Genomic DNA, 21383 nt, shown 5'->3' on the forward strand with positions numbered 1-21383 from the left:
ATGTGTATTTTATTTATTTAATACAATTACTTTGTAAATATCACTGAATTTACTGACATCATTATCCATCAAAGACATAGGAAAACTTTTCCATCAGGATTTGGATGTAGCCTTATTCTATCAAAAGAAATATGTGACAGTGTTTCCTAAAAGTATCTCTTGCCTTTAATACATCTCTTAATTGAAGTGTAATTAATACACAGTGTTAAATTAGTTTCAGGTGTACAATATAATGATTCAACAATTCTATACATTACTCAGTGCTCATCACTATAAGTGTAGTCTTAATTCTTTTCACCCGTTTCACCCATCCCACCCCCCCACCCCCCCCACCTCCCCTCTGGCAACTACCAGTTTATTCTATTTGAGTCTCTTTTTGTTGTGTCTTTTTTTTTTTCTTGTTTGTTTGCTTGCTTTCTTAAATTCCATGAATTATGGTATTTGTCTTTCTCTAACTTATTTCACTTAGCGTTATACCCTTTAGATCCATTCATGTTGTTGCAAATGAAAGATCTTCTTTTTTATGACTAATATTCCATTACATATATACACACCACATCTTATTTATCCATTCGACTATTGATGGACACTTGGGTTGCTCCCATATGTTGGCTGTTGTAAATAATGCTGTGGTAAACACAAGGGTACATACATCTTTTCGAATTAGTGTTTTTATTTTCTTTTTGTAAATACCCAGTAATGGAGTTACTGGATCATATGGTATTTCTGTTTTTAATTTTTTAAGCAACCTCCATGCTATTCTCCACAGTGGCTACACCAGTTTGTATTCCCACCAACAGCACATGAGTCTTCCCTTTTCTTTACATCCTCACCAACACTTGTTATTTCTTGTGTTCTTTATTTTAGCCATTCTGACAGGTATGAGATAATATTTTGTTGTTTTGATTTGCATTTACCTGATGATTAGTGAATTGGCTTACATACAATACCCAGTGCTCATCCCAACAAGTGCCCTCCTCAATGCCCATCACCCGTTTTCCCTCTCCCCCACGCCCTGTCCACCCTCAGTTTGTTTCTGTATTTAAGAGTCTCTTGTGGTTTGCCTCCCTCCCTCTGTGTAACTGTTTGTTTTCCCCTTCCCTTCCCCCATGTTATTCTGTTAAGTTTCTCAAGATCCACATAAGAATGAAAACATATGATATCTGTCCTTCTCTGACTGATTTATTTCACTCAGTATAATACCTTCCAGTTCCATCCACATTGCTGCAAATGGTATGATTTTGTTCTTTCTCATTGCCAAGCAGTATTCCATTGTATATATAAACCACATCTTCCTTATCCATTCATCAGTTGAAGGACATTTAGGCTCTTTCCATAAGGTGACTATTGTGGCAAGTGCTGCTATAAACATTGGGGTACATGTGCCCCTATGCATCAGCACCCCTGTATCCCTTGGATAAATTCCTAGTAGTGTTATTGCTGGGTCATAGGGTAGTTCTATTTTTAATTATTTGAGGCATCTCCACACTGTTTTCCAGAGCAGCTGCAGCAGTTTGCATTCTCACCAACAATGCAAGAGGGTTCCCATCTCTCCACGTCCTCGCCAGCATCTGTAGTTTCCTGAGTTGTTCATTTTAGCCACTCTGACTGGTGTGAGGTGGTATCTCACTATGGCTTTGATTTCTGTTTCCCTGATGATGAATGACATTGAGCATCTTTTCATGTGCCTGTTGGCTATCTGGGTGTCTTCTTTAGAAAAGTGTCTGTTCATGTCTTTTACCCATTTCTTCACTGGATTATTTGTTTTTTGGGTGTGGAGTTTGGTAAGTTCTTTTTAGATTTTGGATACCAGCCCTTAATCCGATATATCATTTGCAAATATCTTTTCCCATTCCATCGGTTGCCTTTTAGTTTTGTTGATTGGTTCCTTGCAGTGCAGAAGCTTTTAATTTTGATAAGGTCCCAATGATGAGATCATTCTTGCTTTTAGTTCCTTGCCTTTGTAGATGTGTATAGCAAAAAATTGCTGCAGCTGAGGTCAAAGAGGTTGTTACCTGCTTTCTCCTCTAGGGTTTTGATGATTTCTTGTCTCACATTCAGGTCTTTCACCCATTTAGAGTTTATTTTTGTGTACGGTGTAAGAAAGTGGTCTAGTTTCATTGTTCTGCATGTTGCTGTCCAGTTCTCCCAGCACCATTTGTTAAAGAGACTGTCTTTTTTCCATCGGATACTCTTTCCTGCTTTGTCAAAGATTAGTTGGCCATACATTTGTGGGTCTAATTCTGGTTGCTCTGTTCTATTCCATTGGTCTATGTGTCTGTTTTTGTGCCAATACCATACTGCCTTGATGATTACAGCTTTGTAGTAGAGGCTAAAGTCTGGGATTGTGATGCCTCCCACTTTGGTTTTCTTCTTCAATATTACTTTGGCTGTTCAGGGTCTTTTGTGGTTCCATACAAATTTTAAGGATGGTTTGTTCTAGCTTTGAGAAGAATGCCAGTGCAATTTTTGATTGGGATTGGACTGAATGTGTAGATTGCTTTGTGTACTATTGACATTTTAATCCATGAGCATGGAATGTTTTTCCATTTCTTTGTGTCTTCTTCAGTTTCCTTCATAAGCTTTCTATAATTTTCAGCATGCAGATCTTCTACATCTTTGGTTAGGTTTATTCCTTTATTTTATGGTTCTTGGTACAATTGTAAATGGGATCAGTGTCATTAATTCTCTTTCTGTTGCTTCATTATTGGTATAAAAATGCAACTGATTCCTGTACATTGATTTTGTACCCTGCGACTTTGCTGAATTCATGTATCAGTTCTAGCAGTCTTTTGGTGGAGTCTTTCGGATTTTCCATGTAGAGTATCATGTCGTCTGCAAAAAGTCAAAGTTTGACTTCTTCTTTGCCAATTTTGATGCCTTTTATTTTATTTTGTTGTCTGATTGCTGATGCTAGGTCTTCCAACCCTATGTTAAACAACAGTGGTGAGAGTGGACATCCCTGTCATGTTCCTGATCTCAGGGGGAAAGCTCTCAGTTTTTCCCCATTGAGAATGATATTAGCTGTGGGCTTTTCATGTATGGCTTTTATGATGTTTAGGTATGTCCTTCTATCCCAACTTTCTTAATGGTTTTTATTAGGAAAGGATGCTATATTTTGTCAGATGCTTTTTCTCCATCTATTGAGAGGATCATATGGTTCTTTTCCTTTCTTTTATTAATGTGATGTATCACAGTGATTGATTTGCTAATATTGAGCCAGCCCTGCAATCCAGGAATGAATCCCACTTGATCATGGTGAATAGTTCTTGTTATATGCTGTTGAATTCGATTTGTTAATATCTCGTTGAGAATGTTTGCATCCATGTTCATCAGGAATATTGGCCTGTAATTCTCCTTTTAGTGGGGTCTCTTTCTGGTTTGGGAATCAAGGTAATGCTGGCTTCATAGAATGAATCTGGAAGTTTTCCTTCCGTTTTTTTGGAACAGCTTGAAAAGGGATAGGTATTAATTCTGCTTTAAATATCTGTTGAATTCCCCAGGGAAACCATCTGGTCCAGGGCTCTTATTTGTTGGGACATTTTTGATAACTGATGCAATTTCTTTACGAGTTATGGATCTATTCAAATTTTCTATTTCTTCCCGTTTGAGTTTTGGTAGTATGTGGGTGTCTAGGAAATTGTCCATTTCTTCCAGGTTGTCCAGTTTGTTAGCATATAATTTTTCATAGTATTCTATGATAATTGCTTGTATTTCTGAGGGATTGGTTGTGATAAATCCATTTTCATATGTGATTTTATCTATTTGTGTCCTCTCTCTTTTTGAGAAGTCTGGCTGGGGGTTTATCAATTTTGTTTATTTTTCCAAAAAAACCAACTCTTGGTTTCATTGATCTGTTCTACTATTTGTTTGGATTCTATATTGTTTTTTTCTGCTCTTTATTATTTCTCTTTTTCTGCTGGGTTTGGCATTTGTTGTTCTTCTAGTTCCTTTAGGAGTTCCATTAGATTTTGTATTTGGAATTTTTCTTTTTCTTGAGGTAGGCCTGGATTGCAATGTATTTTCCTCTTAGGACTGCTTTTGCTGCATCCCAAAGGGTTTGGATTGTTGTGTTTTCATTTTCAATTGTTTCCATATATTTTTTAATTTCTTCCTTAATTGCCTGGTTGACCCATTTGTTCTTTAGTAAGATGTTCTTTAACCTTCATGCATTTGAAGGTTTTCCAAACTTTTTCCTGTGTTGGATTTCAAGTTTCATAGCACTGTGATCCTTAAGTGTGCATAGTATGATATCACTTCTTATATATTTATTGAGGTTTTGTGACCCAGTATGTGATCTATCTTGGAGAATGTTCCATGTGCACTCAAGGAGAATGTATATTCTGCTTTAGAATGGAAAGTTCTAAATATATCTGTCAAGTTCATCTGGTCCAGTGTATCATTCAGGGCCATTGTTTCTTTACTGATTTTCTGTCTAGATGATCTGTCCGTTGTTGTGAGTATTAAAGTCCCCTGCAATTACCACATTCTTACCAATAAGACTGCTTATGTTTGTGATTGATTGTTTTATATATTTGGGTGCTGCCGAATTCGGTGCATAGACATTTATAAGTGTTGGCACTTCTTGATGGATAGACCCCATAATTATTTTAAAATCTAGTGTAAAATTAGTTTAAAATCTAGTTTGTCTGATATAAGTATGGCTACTCCAGCTTTCTTTTGACCTCCGGTAGCATGATAGATGGTTCTCCATCCCCTCACTTTCAATCTGAAGGTATCCTCAGTTTTAAAATGGATCTCTTGTAGACAGCAAATAGATGGATTTTGTTTTTTTATCCATTTTAATACCCTGTGTCTTTTGATTGGAACTTTTAGTCCATTTACATTCAGTGTTATTACTGAGAGATACGGGTTTAGAGTCATTGTGTTGTCTGTAGGTTTCATGCTTGTAGCAATGTCTCTGGTACTTTGTCTCACAGGATCCCCCTTAGAATCTCTTGTAGGGCTGGTTTAGTGGTGATGAATTCCTTCAGTTTTTGTTTGTTTGGGAAAACCTTTATATCTCATTCTATTCTGAATGACAAGTTTACTGGATAAAGGATTCTTGGCTGCATATTTTTCCTGTTCATCACATTGAAAGTTTCCTGCTCCTCCTTTTTGGCCTGCCAAGTTTTAGTAGATAGGTCTGCTGCTATCCTTATGTGTCTACCCTTGTATGTTAAGGCCCATTATCCCTAGCTGCTTTCAGAATTCTCTCTCTATCCTTGTATTTTGCCAGTTTCACTATGATAACATCATGCAGAAGATCGATTCAAGTTACCTCTGAAGGGAGTTCTCTGTGCTTCCTGGATTTCATTGTCTGTTCCTTCCCCAGATCAGGGAAGTTTTCAGCTATGATTTGTTCAAGCACACTTTCAGCCCCTTTTCTCTCTCTTCTTCTTCTGGAACTCCTATGATACAGATATTGTTGCATTTCATGGAATCACTTAGTTCTCTAATTCTCCCATTGTGATACAGAATTTTTTTATCTCTCTTTTTCTCAGCTTCCTCTTTTTCCATAATTTTATCTTCTAATTCACCTATTCTCCCCTCTGCCTGTTCAATTCTCACTGTCACTGCCTCCAGTTTATTTTACACCCCATTTACAGCACTTTTTAATTCACGACTATTTTTCAGTTCCTTGATCTCTGCAGCAATAGATTCTCTTCTGTCTTTGTATGCTTTTTTCTAGCCCAGCAATTAATCTTATGACTATTTTTTCTAAATTCTTATTCAGTTATACTGTTTCTATTTGTTTTGATCAGTTCTTTAGCTGTCATTTCTTCCTGGAATTTCTTTTGAAAATTCTTCCGTTTCATCATTTTGGCTAGTTTTCTGTCCCTTATGTGTCTTAAAAGCTTATTATGTGCCCTGCTTCTGCAAGCACTACTACATTAAAGAGGGGCCGTACACTGTCTAGGGCCTGGCCCTTCAGGAGGTGTTTTTTGGAGTTACTTACTGTCTGTTATTGTGAGTTTGGTTACTTTATTTCCCTACTCGTAGTGATGTTTTGGACCCTCCACCAGGTGTACTTTGATTGTCGAAGTAGCCCTGGAAAGGAAAACAAACAGACAAATAAACAAAAAACAAACAGAAAACGAAAACACACAAACACAAAAAACCCAAAAACAAAAAGCCAGAAACGCCAGCTACCAGTAGACAACAGGGTGGAGGCATTGCTGATGGAAGAGGCATTATCCCATACAAAGAGAGAAACAACAGGGTGGGGAAAAAGAAAAAATAAAAATTGACCAGGCATAGAAACTATAGCCTTAATCTAGAGAGAGAGAAAGGAAAATAAGGAAGGAGGTATAGAACATGTATCAAGAGAATGGATTAAATATGTCTGCTTAAACAGACCAATAAGCAGAGTAACCAGACTAGAGGAGGGAAGAAGTAAGAAGAAAAGGATGAATGTATCTATATAGTAAGAATTGTCCAAGAATTAAACCAGGCAATGCAACAGAGCTTGTCTGGAGCAAGGGCTATCTGGTTCATCAGCGTTAATCCCACTCTAGTAGATATGTAGTTACCAGGCGCCAAGGGGCATGGTATGATGTAGGCAAGTACCGCCTCCACTGTGGTTATGCTGTCTGATCCTTGAAATGCTCCACCTATGGCCTGTCAGGTTGTCCCGGTGGGTCCCTGGAAGCAACTCTGCCTCTTCTTCCCAGACTCTTGGGGTTCGAAGTCCTTTGGCCTCAAGACGGCTTTGTTTGAGAGACAGGGGACCTTCGGATCCCCCTACTTCTCTGCCATGTTGGCTCCCCCTCCAACCCCTCTCCTCTGAGGAATTGCGGCTTTGACCCACTCAGATTCTCTGGAGGAGGGTCTTGCTGAGCAATGGGCGAGTGTGGCCCAACTCCAGGAACATTTACAAGATTGTGCTTCTGCCAGTGCCCAGAGACTGTTGGCTCGGTGCCAATCCGCCTCGGAAAAAGTTTGTGCAATCTTGTAGCAGCAGCATTTCAGGGTTTATGGAAAATGACAACACACATCTAGCACCAGGCTTCCCCCTTAACGTCCTTGTTCCAACACCAGCGAATGTGGTTTTTCTCCGGGGCCTGCTGGTACCTTTGCCTGTGGGGTGGCCGCACAGCCTCTACCAAATGTCCTCCCCGCAGAGGAACCACCACTCCCCTTGTGGCCCGTGGACCCCTCGGACCTCGCTCTCTGCTCTTAGGGATTTGCCCTTCTCACTAGAGCACCACCGGGTATCAAGCTTTGGAGCCTCAGACTCTGCACTCCTCCTGTTTATAAAGTCTTGATGGAATTTAAACCCTCTCCTTTCTCCCTTTTTTTGTTCAGTCCCTGAAGCTGTTTCCACTTTCCACTTTCTCTCCAGCTGCTTTGGAGGGGAGGTGCTTTTCCCATACTCTTCCCCATCTCCGACCTCTCTCCGGAAGCAGAAACAGCTCCCTGCCCTCCTCGGCTTTTCTCTCTCCCAGTTCACCTCTCCGCGCTGTGTACCTGCCGAGTTCTGTGGTTCAGGTTGTGCAGATTGTTGTGTGAATCCTCAGATCACTTTTCCAGATGTGCAGGATGGTTTAGCATTGATCTGGCTGCATTTCAGCAATGAGAGATGCAAAAAAACTTCCATGCTGTTCTGCCATCTTGGCTCTCCTCTGATGATTAGTGATGTTGAGCATCTTTTCGTGTGTCTGTTTGCCATCTGTGTGTCTTCTTTGGAAAATGTCTGTTTATGTCTTCTGCCCGTTTTTACATTGCATTTTTTGGTTTGGTGTTGTTTAGTTCTTTATATATTTTGGATATTAACCCCTTATTAGATAATCATTTGCAAATATCTTTTCCCGTTCAGTAGGTTGTCTTTTTTGTTTTATTGATGGTTTCTTTTGCTGTGCAAAAGCTTTTTATTTTGATATGGTCCCTATAGTTTAATTTTTACTTTTTGTTTCCCTTGCCTTAGCAGACATGTCTAGAAAAATGTTTATACAGCTGATGTCAGAGAAATCACTGCCTGTGGTGTTTTTTTTTTGTTTTTTGTTTTGGTTTTATGGTCTCAGATCTCAAAAGTAGGTCTTTAATCTATTTTGAGTTTATTTTTGTGTACAGTGTAAGAAAGTGGTACACTTTCATTCTTTTGCAGTTTGCTGTCCAGTTTTCCTGGCACCATTTGTTGACGAGACTGTTTATTTTCCCTATTGTATATTTTTGCCTCCTTTGTCGTAGATTAATTGACCATATAAGTGTGGGTTTGTTTCTAAGTTCTCTATTTTGTTCCATTGATCTATGTGTCTATTTTTGTGTAAAATGGTATTTTTTAATTAGTAAAATATTTGACATGCATTATAGGGCTGGTTAATGGGAAATGACAAAAACATTACTATTGTATGTTCATAGAAATCATGTTCCCTTTTGACATTCATGTATTTTGCTTTAATTTGAATTATAAGGGGTTTTGTTTTTTTCATCCCTTGTAGGCCCTCCTATCAGTCCTTCGAGAAAGCCATCGTTCAAGAACAGTTTTTAGGAAAGTTGGAGGATTTGTGTACATTACATCCTTGCTTGTTGCCATGGAAAGGTCTTTGAGCTCACCACCCAAGAATGGCTGGGAGAAAGTGAACCAGAATCAAGTGTTTGAACTTCTCCACACTGTGTTTTGCACATTGACTGCAGCAATGCGCTATGAGCCAGCCAACTCTCATTTCTTCAAAACAGAGATTCAGTATGAGAAGTTGGCAGATGCTGTTCGATTTCTTGGCTGCTTCTCAGACCTAAGAAAAATAAGCCCCATGAATGTCTTCCCCTCAAACACACAGCCATTTCAAAGACTTTTGGAGGAAGATGTAATCTCGATGGACACAGTGTCACCCACTTTACGGCACTGCAGTAAACTCTTTATTTATCTCTACAAAGTAGCTACAGATTCTTTTGACAGGTATGGCTTTGCTCTGCTCTGAATTAAAGGGGATGCTCTGTGTGACTTCAGCATTAAGGCTTGAATTATAAGTTAACTTGAAAGGAAATGAAAATGAATCTTTTATTTGCTTGTTTATCACTTATTTGCGAATATTACTGTTGCTCTGATGTTAAGGTTTTCAGCATGAACATTTGTGTATTATTTGTAAATCTAGGGTCAGTTAGCTCTTGATGTACTTAAAGTAAGTTTCTATAAAGTTTACTTTAATGCTGGTATTTACTATTGTTCTCTTTCTCCTCTGTTCTCAACATTAGGTATATCCGGACTTAAAGATATTAGTTATCAGCAGGAGACAGTGGTTATGATTATATGTATTTCCAGACGGAGAATGTATTCTCAGCATTCATAATCACTCTCAATATTTCATGATCCTTGAAAAAGAATATAGTTCCATAAGAGACGATGATAGTTCAAGAGTCTATCAGATTTCTTTACTTATTCGTTCATTAAAAAGTACTTTACGAACAACTGCTCCACACGATGTTATTTTGAGAGTTCAAGCACAAGACTCCTTTAGACGTGGCCGTCCTTTAGCTAAAACACAGACACATAAATAAACAACTACAATATATTGTGATAATATCTACAATGAGGGAGTTCCAGGGTTCTAAGGTGGATCATAGGAGTACCACTTTACTTAAATTAGTTATTTTCAGTGATTAAAGCGTTCTCAGCTTGAAGATAATGTGAGAGTGGTCATGGTGCTGATTTGTCCCACGCATTATCACTTTTAAAGTTAACATAGTTTTATTTCATGAGATAACTGAAATGTTTTCTATATTGGCCCCATATGTAAAGCAAGTAACTCTATGTGGATAGCTTCTAATAGGTTTTATATCATTTACTGTGAAGTATCTACTTTGAAATATCTACTGAGAGATGTTTCTTGCTTCTTGACAATATTTCTTAGACCTTACTCTTCAGATAAGAAAATACAAGTAATGTAAGAAACACTGTTTTCCAGTTTTTTACTTTTTAAAAATGCATATATATTGTTAAAAAGAAACATAGTATGGTGTAGTATTCAAGGAATAAGCTGTTTGAAATTGAGATTTGTATTTGTAGATTCAACCTCTTTCCTCTTTTCTACTCATCCTAGTTAGTGTACCTCAGTTTTAGTTTACTTTGTGAAAAGCAGGCCTTATGACACTCTGTTTAACAAATGTGTTAAGTGTAACATTAATGGATAAGCATCTGCCTTAAGCATGCTTTTCTGTTTCCCTCAGTGCATGTGTTGTAGTCTTGTTTCTTGTTCCTGCTGAGTATGGAGGGTGTTCCTTATTAAACTTTTACTGGTATTTCTTGTGAAACTAACCAACTGCCAACCTGGTGTTCTCTTCTAACCTCTCTAAACCACCCTGTCTGTTTTGTTGTCTGTAGTCGTGCAGAACAGATCCCTCCTTGCCTGACAAGTGAGTCTTCTCTCCCCTCTCCTTGGGGTACACCAGCTTTGTCCAGGAAAAGGTACTGATCTTATAATGGAAGTCAATCTTTATTTGTGTGTTTTTTTTCTTCCCTGTGCTTAATTATGTGTAAATGTGGTGATTGTGCTTTGTACAAAAATTTTTTGGCTTTCAGATTTTTTTAGGTTTTAGAATTGTCAACTTCTGAGTATATTTATGAGCACAAAATGTGTTAATGCCATGAGGATATGAGGGACATTTAGAATTTTGTCATTTGACTCTAATATTTAGAGTGAAATATACATTTTGCCTTGAGAGCAGTGTATCTTTTATCAAAATTAATTTAGAAATGAGGACTTAGTGCTTCTTTACATAGAGTACTTTTTCTTTTTACTTTAAAGGTGCTAGGAAGCATTCTTCAGTTTTTACCATTACTCCAAAATGAACATCACAGCACTGGCAAGGAAATGTGTGTTTTCTTAATCAGGTTCAACCAGTTGAAATGTGATACTGTTGTGGAGACTTGTCATGGCCAGCCTTTGGAAAAAACGAATAAAAAAACTTACCTAGCTGTTGCTTTCATTGGTTCTGTGTATATCTGTTTCTAAGCTGATCTAGTCTTCCTTGTATATAAAGCTTATGAATATGAAGAACCAGCAGTTGGTTGACAAGAGTACAATTAAGATCCATTTAAGATTCCATTTGCAACCTATATTTAAAATGATCATAGTCTGTGCAGTTGAAACCAATACCCTTCCTTCCCCAGTTTTTCTCATAACCAAGTACAAGTCTTTTGGTCTTGTATTAATATTCTTCCATTGTAGCTTTCTAAAAATGAATACTGAGGTTCAGCTATGTTATTGATTAATTTTATCTCTATTATTCAGGATTTGAAACTCGAATGTTAGTGGAGTTTTTGTATTAAAAGTATTTATTACAGATTCTGTATTTCGATATATTTCAGTAGTAATATTCATCAGATATATGGACTTGTATTTTCCTTTTTCTCTTATGTTTGCACTGAAGCTTACAGCTCATTTTCTGACAGTAAATCATAGAAGAGTTCAGAATAGTCTTAAACAAATTTAGTGTTGTTCAGTGTATTTCTATTTTAAAACTATTCCTTTTTTGTCGTTCTAAGAACATTTTTTTTTAATGCAAGAAACCATAAAATCAATTTGAGTTGATACAGTATCTTCTGTTGCTAAAATGAAGGCAGTAAAAGGTATTCTTAGTGTTTGAAGATTCACGTGTGCTCACTATCCCACATATTGGATATTAGAAAAATAGTTTTAATTACTAAATAGTTTTCATTCTTAAAAGTCACATTTATGATTCCCTGAAGGGTAAAGGTATAAAAATTGCTGTGTTTAAAAACATTTAACCATTTTTTAGTATTAACCAAAAACTATAAAATACTTTCAATAGAAATTCATAGATTAAAGCAACACATGAAAGGAAATTCATCAGAACTGTTTTATTTAAATGATAATTTGACAAAGGGAAATTTTATTCCATATCATAGAGAGTTATTTAAGGGCTTAGATCAAGAATATTTTGTCATCATTTGCAACACAGCTGCATGTGAGGATGCCATATCTTTGACTTGGGGGAAACCTTCACTGAATCCACAGTCCTGTTTAACTGAATCTTTTCTGTGGGAATGCTAATTAGGCTCTCAGGTTGGCTTTACCCCAAGGAAGTTCCCAATATTGTTCATGCTAATAGTAAGGTCAGTGTTGACATTTTCAGGTTGCCATTCTGGTCAGGTTACATAGATTTTGCTCAGTGATAAGAATCATGAGCTAATAAAACAGTGCTTTTATTTTCACATGCAGATATGGTAACTTTTGAAATTAGAATATCTCTAGAACATCTCAACAAATTACATCAGCTCATGGCATTTCTTCTTGTGGCAAAATATGTTGTTTTTGTTGGCCAAGGGAGAAACCAACGACGTATTAGTTTTTATGGCTTATTGGAATATTCAGACACGAAGGAAGTTTTGAGTTTGTGATTCTTGTCTGGTATGTAAAATGCTGGAGATTCTTCTCTTTTTTTTAAGAATTGGTGGGGGGGGGAATGCCTAAGAAACCTTATAGTATTTAGAAAACCAAAACTCATAACATTTTTCATTAGTATTCATTATTCAGAAAGAATAATGGAACAGAATTATAGCTGAACGATATTTAATCACAGTTAGAGGAAGGAGACGAAAACAAAATACAAAATAAAAACCAAGGTTTTCTATAATATATCTGCAGGGGAGAAAAAGGTGGCGAGTACTAGTTATTATTCAAACATGGTATCTGTTACTCAGTGTCTATACACACTTGATGGTAATTAAGGCAAAGCATATTCAGAATTTAAGTATTCAAGAATATATTCCCCAAAGAGGTAGGTAAATTTTAAATATATATGAAAATTTAGATTGAAATATTAAGTAGCAATTTTTCTAAGTTTTAAAAGTAATGGCAGCATAAAAATTAACTAAATTTTGAAATGTTGTTTTAGCCTACGTTTGTAAATGAGTAGGTCTTGCTTGAGATTATCCGTTTAATAAACTTACTAGCATATCTAAATTTTAAAAATGATAATACCTGTGGTGATACCTAAGTCGCTAAATAAGTATTAATAATATTATATAATGCCTGTTAAAATAGGCCTAATTTTACTTAATAAATACCATGTTTTAGATTTAGCAGTGTTTACAGTATTTTCCCAGTTTGAGAAGAATGAATGCAATTTTTATATCAGAGTATTGTTATATAAGATTAAAAGGCATACTACTGTGGGGTGTCTGGATGGCTCAATCAATTGAGCATCCAACTCTTGATGTTGGCTCGGGTCATGCGTGATCTCACGATCTGTGAGATCGAGCCCCATGTTGGAATTTGCACTGACAGCACAGAGTCTGCTTGGGATTCTCTATCTCCCTGTCTCTACTTGTCCCCTGCTTGTGCCCACACGCGCATGCGCGCGCTCTCTCTCTCTCTCTCTCTCTCTCTCTCTTGCTCTCTCTCTCTCTCTCTCTCTCTCTCTTTCTCCTCTCCCCCAAATAAATAAACTTATTTTAAAGGTACTGGTATAATGGGTATATATTAATTAATAAAGAGTTTGTTTTCTGAAGGCACAAAGCCTCCTTCCTGGGTATACCCATAATTTAAATTCAATCTGCATTAAATCTGGCAACTCAGAAATAATTTTGGAAGGACTGTGACTAAAGTATACAACTAGAATTTGGTTTTTCTTCAAATTATGTGTAATGATAAACAGCTTTTATGAAATTTCTTAATAGTTCAGAATTCCTACTACACTATCATCTTTTTTTCTAGATGGGATCATAATATTTCACAGAATAAAAGAAGCAACATAGGAAGAGGATAGCTATTGGTAATAAACATTTAGAAATCTATCCTAGTAAGTTTAGAAATTAAATAACAAAAACGGCAAAACAAAAAAAAAGCAGTTGAAAAAAATGAGTGGGTGGAGGACATGCTGACTTTAAATAAACTAGGAGAGCCCGTGTGTTTTTTTTATATAAGTAGAGCTGAATACTTTCCTGGAATCTCTGTTAAAAAGAGAATGGTACTTTAAAAAAAAAAAAAAAAAAAAAAAAAACAGCCACGGCAATGCCAGATCTTTGCTACAAAATCACTGACTTAAAGCATCTGTTTCCCAAGCTGCTCTTGTGCCAGAGCGCTGAAACTGCACTGCTCCCAGTGACAGAGCTCAGCAATAGACAAATTATGCTGAAACCAATTCATTGGAACAAAGAGCTCCCATAGGCTAAAGCCACAAGCATCTGTTTTCTAGTGCCAGGATACAAAATGTGCAAAACTCATGAATTGTAGAAGAATAGTATGAAATAGAAAGTGGAGATCATTGATGAGAAGAAACGTGGAATGTTCAGGACATGGCTAGGCTTTCTATCTCATAGAAGCTTGTTATGTAAAAATATGCCTTCTAATTTTTTAAAAATTGTGATGAATATTTTCAGGGGTGAATTAATGCAAAAGAATGTGAACGTAGTTCCAAGTAAGCTAAAGGAAAACTTCCTTGATGCTTAACATATATATTGTCAGGTGGCCAAGATTCTGAGCCATCCCTGACTCAATTTGACCCAGTTATAGATGTTGTCAGCTCATTTTTTAAAAAAGAAATTTTTTAACATTTATTCATTTTTGAGAGTGAGAGAGACAGAGCATGAGCGGGGGAGGGGCAGAGAGAGAGGGAGACACAGAATCAGAAGCAGGATTCAGGCCTCGAGCTGTCAGCACAGGGCCCGACGCAGGGCTCGAACTCAGGGACTGTGAGATCATGACCTGAGCCAAAGTCGGATGCTCAACCGACTGGACAATCCAGGCGCCCCTGTTTTTTCTTAATAAGGCATTTTATTTCTTAACGTGACCATCTGTGGGTAATTTTTTTTTTAATGTTTAATTTTGAGAGTGCGTAAGCAGGGGAAGAGCAGAGAAAGAAACACACACACACACACACACACACACACACACACACACACACACAATCTGAAGCAGGCTTCTGACTCCAAGCTGTCAGCACAGAGCCCAGTGTGGGGCTCGAACCCATGAACTGCAAAATCAAGACCTGAGCTTTCAAGTCGTTTGCTTAACCGACGGAGCCACTCAGGCGCCCCAGATCTTGTTAGTTCTTGCTTATGTTGCCCACAGTTTAGGGAAAGGTTACAAACACATAGGTAATTTCAAAAGAAAATCTTAGTGAGGGATTTGACTTCATTCAATTTATACCCTCATCATATTTTATCAGAACTTTCACCTTTCCTAGAGTTTGAATCACTGTGATTTCACCTATTTGTTGTATCTTCTGATACAGGTGTCATTCTTCTTTGTGTGTGTGTGTGTGTGTGTGTGTGTGTGTGTGTGTTATTGAGACGTGATTGACATAGAGCACTGTTATAAGTTAAGGTATACAACACAATGACTTGCCTCACCCCATGTTGTAAAATGATTACCACAGTAAGTTTAGTTAACATCCATCATCTCAAATAAATACAAGGAAAAAAACTTCCGTGTGATGAGAGCTTTGAGGATTTACTCTCTTAGCACTTTCAAATCTATCAGAGAGGAGTGTTAACTTTGGTCATCATGTGCCCTTCTCTAATGAAACAATCCCAGTGACAAGTGGTAAAGACATAGTCTAGAAGAATTGATGGTTAAATTGTATGTAACTCTAAGAATTGATAATATATTGCTTTTTCATATCCCATCCTTAAAGTGTTTTGTAACCCAGTCTTGAATTACAAAGGTTTTTGTTTATCAGTGGATAAAGTTAACAAAAGATGAAGAAATGGAACAGAGAATGTATTTGAATTTAATGCTAAATTACCCTTCTTTCTTTTTTACAGGCATGCATATCATTCTGTTTCAACTCCCCCTGTTTACCCTCCTAAAAATGTCGCTGACCTGAAACTACATGTGGCAACTACATCTTTCCAGAGTTCTGATGCTGTCATCATTCATCCCGGAGCCATGCTTGCTATGCTGGACCTCCTGGCCTCTGTTGGGTCAGTGACACAGCCAGAAGTAAGTGTGGATATGTTAGCTCCTTTCCATCTTAACGAATGAGTAAAAGGATGTGAATATGACTGTGTAAGCAAGGGATTGGGGTCCAAGACAGAGTGATAAGGAATGGTTCCGTATCACATACTAAAGTCAGAGAGGAAAAAATAGGATTGTTCAACTTGAGTCTTAACTTTCTTGTGAGGTAGGTATATATGTTTTAGAATACAGTTCATTTGCTACAAATGTAGCCAAGATGGTTACTTCTAGTGCTAAAATAATTGTTTCTCCTTCTAAGTCCTGCTTATCAGTGGAAACTGTTAATGAATCGTACAGAAAGAAAAAACAATTGAAGATACCATTTTGAGGCTATTTATGTTTTGACTTGTAGCACTCAAGAGTTTGGGTGAATGGGAGCTTCAGTGACTAATTATGCTAAAATGTTGTATGGCCTCTAAGGCTTAAAGTGTCACAAAACCTCTAAGGCTTTCTTTTACACTGGTTGTTTACTCATGAAGTAAAAGACCTCACATTCACTACTTCTATAAAAATTAAAATACTATTAGATAGTCTTTTACTACAAAAGACTTGGAGGAGAGAGGAGTCCAGCTGGGTATGCTTCCGGTGAAATGAGGAGAGGAAACGTTTGCCTAGCCTTGTTTGAATTGCTAGATCACTCTGCATCAGCTTCTTAATTCATCTGAAGGGAATTTGAAATGTGTAGAGACCTCCTATTACAAGTTGTGCTTCATGTGGAGAGAACTGTCACCTTTCTTCCTAAGAATGCCCTGGTGGCATGGATTTCTCTCACTTCAGCATGCTCTGGACCTTCAACTTGCTGTGGCAAATATCTTACAAGCCCTGGTGCACACAGAGAGAAACCAGCAGGTCATGTGTGAAGCTGGCCTTCACGCCCGATTGCTGCAGCGGTGCAGTGCCGCCCTGGCAGACGAGGACCACTCACTGCACCCGCCCCTCCAGCGGATGTTTGAACGACTAGCTTCTCAGGCTCTGGAGCCCATGGTGCTGAGGTCAGTGTGTCCTCTTTCTCGCCGTTGAACAAGCCACAGGTAGTAATGGCAGTTCCTAGAGTCTTGGTACTCAAGAGTTCTTGCTATGGTACACATATATCCAAGTATCAGTGGGCAAAACCAAAACAATAAAAATGGGCAAAGTGCTCAAAATATTGGTCTTAGGTAAGCCCAGTTATTAGAAAATAGAGAGTGGTTATTTCTTCCACTCGAATGTAGCAAACTCTCCTTTAAAAATAAAGTCATGTCTTGGGGCGCCTGGGTGGCTCAGTCGGTTAAGCGTCCGACTTCAGCTCAGGTCACGATCTCGCGGTCCGTGAGTTCGAGCCCCGCGTCGGGCTCTGGGCTGATGGCTCAGAGCCTGGAGCCTGCTTCCGATTCTGTGTCTCCCTCTCTCTCTGCCCCTCCCCCGTTCATGCTCTGTCTCTCTCTGTCTCAAAAATAAATAAACGTTAAAAAAAATTTTTTTTTAAATAAATAAATAAAAAATAAAAATAAAGTCATGTCTTTATGACTTACATCTACTTTGTATTTGAGAACTTTTTATGTGTAAGAAGTCTCTTAAGAGGGGCGCCTGGGTGGCTCAGTCAATTAAGCCTCCCACTTTGGCTCAGGTCACGATCTCATGGTCTGTGAGTTCAAGCCCAGTATTGACAGCTCAGAACCTGGAGCCTGCTTCAGAATCTGTGTCTCCGTCTCTCTCTGCCCCTCTCCCCCCTCATGCTCTTTGTGTCTCAAAAAGAAACAAACATTGAAAAAAAATTAAAAGCTTCTCTTAAATACTTTTTGAACTTTTTAATTTTAAATTACTTACAGATTTAGAGAGGTTCTGTGTTCCCAGTTTCTTCGGCGTTTACATCTCATACAACCATAATACATGAAAACTAAGAAACTGACGTTGCTACAACGTATCCTTGTATGCTGTGGGTCTTATTATTTATCACATGTTTATATGCCCACCACACAATCAAGGCATCACAAACATCTCTATAGTGATACTCCTTTATTATCATATCCACTCCCCTAACCTCGACCATTCTTAACCCCTGGAAACTGCCAATCTGTTCTCCATCTCGGTAAGTTTGTCACTTTGAGAATGTTATGTAAATGAAATCATTTGGTACACGAACTTTTGAGATTGACTGTTTTCACTTACCATAATGCCTTAGAAATGCATCCAGATTGTTACGTTTCAGTAATCTTTTTATTGCTGAGTAGTATTCTGTGGTATAGATACACCTTACAGAGTCTAGCCATTCAAGAGATACATATATTTAAATCTTTTTAATGCAAGAGAAGCAATACTGTGTGTTTTAGGGATAAAACACCTTAAAAAAAATATTTTCTTTGAAACTACCTTGCCAAAAAGATTTAAAGTATAAGTTATCTTTTCCTTATTTACAAAAAAAAATAAACTCCTGTATCTTGTCACTTTCAGATATAAGCAGCTCTTTATAATTTTTTTCTGCTGTTAAAGTAGTCCTTTTTCATAAAGCTTTTAAGGACTTTCTTAAAAATGGTTGGACTTTATTTGTAATTTATGTTTTTTAACTGGCTCCAATCTAACGGTGGATTAAGAAAAAGCCATTTACTAAATAGTATTGTATCAGGCAACGTTGTACCAAGATAAATGAGGCCATTCCTACTCACTTTGTCCATCATCTTACGGATGGCCTAAAGTATTAAAAAGAGCATGGAGATTTCCCCCTGATTATTTTTGGTAATCTGCTTTAAAAATAGAGTGAATGAGACAGAAAGATCTTATCTCATACTTAATACTAATATTTTATTAGATAACTTATACTGCCTAGTTAGTGGATATGCTCGTTTTCACAGTGAATGAATTTTCAGAACCAAATGTCACATGAAGATATAGATACCTGCGTTATTGATGAGCCATGAGCTGTAAGGTTATAAAATAATCGTGTATTATACTCTACATGAAAAACTGGCAAAGGGTACCTGACCTAATTTTTTTCTGCTATAAGGAGTTGAAATTTCAGAGAAATACCTTTTTCCCACTTTTACATGATGCTATAAATGACTGGATACGAAGGACTCCTATTTGTGTAATTCCTAGACAATTCGTTACATTTCTGCATATCACATTTTAGAAGAACAGGTTCCCCAAATTTCATATTTTAACCCTTTACAATATTCTATTCTCTTTTCAGTGGTAGGTAATTCACATGTAAAATTAACATATATTATTTTATAATAATTGTTTGGGTTGGCTTTATATTTTTAACTAGTCTGTTATACTTCATCAAATCCCATATTTTGTGTTTGGTTTGTGAATTACGTAATGTTCTCAATCAAGGAATAACTGCTTTCTTTCTCTCTTCTTTAGGGAGTTTTTACGTTTGGCAAGTCCATTAAATTGTGGTGCCTGGGACAAAAAACTGCTAAAACAATATAGGGTCCACAAACCAAGTTCACTGAGTTATGAGCCAGAGATGCGAAGTAAGTTGACCTTTGAAGCTGCCTTTTTTGGTTATTTTGTAGATGAAAATCATGTAGGGAATAAATACTACCTCAACAAGTTTTACTGTGAAAAAAAAAAAAAAGGAAAGGAAAGGGATTGTTGTTACTTAAATGAGGAAACATAAAATCTGGTTGTCTGAAGAAGGGGCAGCTGGGGGTGAACAAGGAATCACGATGTAAGCAGGGTCCAGAGGAGATGAGAATGACTAGCAGAGTAACACTTGGCCTGGACGAGATAGTACCTCTTTCTCAGAGGATTCATAATGTCTTTGCCTCTTTCAAGTAGCCTTTGCCGCCTGAACTAGAGTGGTCGCTAGATTCCTAACAGGCCACGGGTTTGCAGGACAGCTCCTGCAGGAGGATATGGAGGATAGGATGTCAAAAATACTTTTAAAAGGCGTTTGAAGAGAGAGATATATCAAGGAGTATAGGTTGAGTAGGGAAAGAAGTGTGAGACCAGGTGGCCAGTGACAGGCTGGGAGAAAAGGGATCGATCACTGGACTGGAGAATAACAAGTAGGCCAAAAAAGCAAATGTAGTGAGAGAAAAGGAGTGAACTGGGGGGCGGGGGAGACAGTGGCAATAAAAACTGGAGGAGTGGAACAGAGAAAAGGACCATGCCTAACCTGTGGCTCTGGAGTGAAGTGGAGGTGAAAGGTGATCCTAGAAGGAGAAGTGGGGTGTTAGATGGGTCTCTCCTGTGGACCTTGACATCTGGCACACTGGCAATAGCCAGCGCAGGGAAGACGGGCTGAAATGCCAGCAGCAGCAGATGGCACTTGGGTAGACAGGTATGTGGTAGCACTGCTGAGGAGGTGCCCCCGAGGGGAGTTTGCGCCTTGGGCTGTTGGGAGGCTGCTGGCGGCCAGAGTGCAGGCACCGCCCGCCTACCAGTCTGGCGGGGACCGTGGCAGTGAACAGATGCCCAGCAGATTCCACCCCAGCCACGGGAGAATTCTGCACCCTGCACCACCTTTCCTCCCAAAGCGAATTCTGTGGTTTTTGGGTTTTTTCCCTTTACGATTCATTCTGTATAATCGTTAGCCATACTGATTGGCGTTTGTTTGGATGGATTGAAGTAACCACTGCTAGCGAAGCAGGAAAGCATAAAACTTAGAAAGTAGAACAGCCGCCCTGAAAGGATGTAGTGATCATGTGGGTCATCCCCGAGTTCTTTCAGGTGAGAATGCCAAAGATTAAGCACCCACCAACTGTTATTTCAGTCTTAACTTTTTACCCCCTGCCACTCATCATCCGTGATTAGTGAATGCTGTGTTTTGGAAGCTAAGATGTTTTGAGTTCCAGCGTCGTTTTATTGGCAAACAGAAAGTATTTCAGTTTTCCATTATCTATCACTATCCCTCCCCTAGATGTGTATATACTTTTTTGTTACTGTCGTTTTTGTACTAACACAGTTTGAATTGAATTGTGATTTCCTTCGCAAAGCATAGAAACAAAAATAGTTCCTTTCTCTAAGAGAATATTGAAATACATCTAGAGTTGCCTGAATGCTTAGCACAGTTAAAGCATTAGCACAGATAAGAGAGAAAACAGTTACATTTGTGTGGTTTATCTTGAGAGAGAATATTTTCTCCATTCATTACATTTGTAATATCTTCCTAAAAAATAGACCAGTTTGTTTAAAATTTCTCTCTTTATTCTTCATACTGTCACCATCTGCATGCATATAGGATTTTTTTAATTCAACTAATTTTGTGTTTACATATTAGATTGTAATGGTTGTAAGGGAAGAGTGAAAAGTAGGGAGAAAATTGGAGAGAAACAAGTTTTTGCTATTTATCTCTGATTTTTTTTTTAATAAAGATGACCCATCTCTTTCCATTGTAATCCTTCTTGAATATTGTGCTTTCTTGTGAAAGAGAAATAATAATTTGTGAAATAAAAGTATAATCTAATCTGGTTTTTAAAAACATGATCTGTAATTTATAAGTGAATTACATTGTAACAGTGGTTTGGATAGTGG

General features: G+C 37.7%; 1 protein-coding gene across 6 annotated transcripts in view; it reads left to right on the forward strand.

Annotated features, from left to right (window-relative positions):
• Positions 1 to 21383, forward strand: part of WDFY3 (WD repeat and FYVE domain containing 3) — a 274952-nt gene that overhangs the window by 146877 nt on the left and 106692 nt on the right. For 5 of the 6 annotated variants that reach the window (XM_042984249.1, XM_042984248.1, XM_042984246.1 and 2 more), the window contains 5 exons: positions 8442 to 8899; positions 10322 to 10405; positions 15731 to 15908; positions 16701 to 16915; positions 19266 to 19378. In XM_042984249.1, the coding sequence (XP_042840183.1) occupies positions 8442 to 8899; positions 10322 to 10405; positions 15731 to 15908; positions 16701 to 16915; positions 19266 to 19378 (1048 nt within the window). The remainder of the gene's footprint in view (positions 1 to 8441; positions 8900 to 10321; positions 10406 to 15730; positions 15909 to 16700; positions 16916 to 19265; positions 19379 to 21383) is intronic. The other variant, XM_042984247.1, reaches the window with a different exon arrangement.

The sequence above is a fragment of the Panthera tigris genome, chromosome B1 (genome assembly GCF_018350195.1).
Source record: "Panthera tigris isolate Pti1 chromosome B1, P.tigris_Pti1_mat1.1, whole genome shotgun sequence".
Taxonomy (NCBI): Eukaryota; Metazoa; Chordata; class Mammalia; order Carnivora; family Felidae; genus Panthera; species Panthera tigris.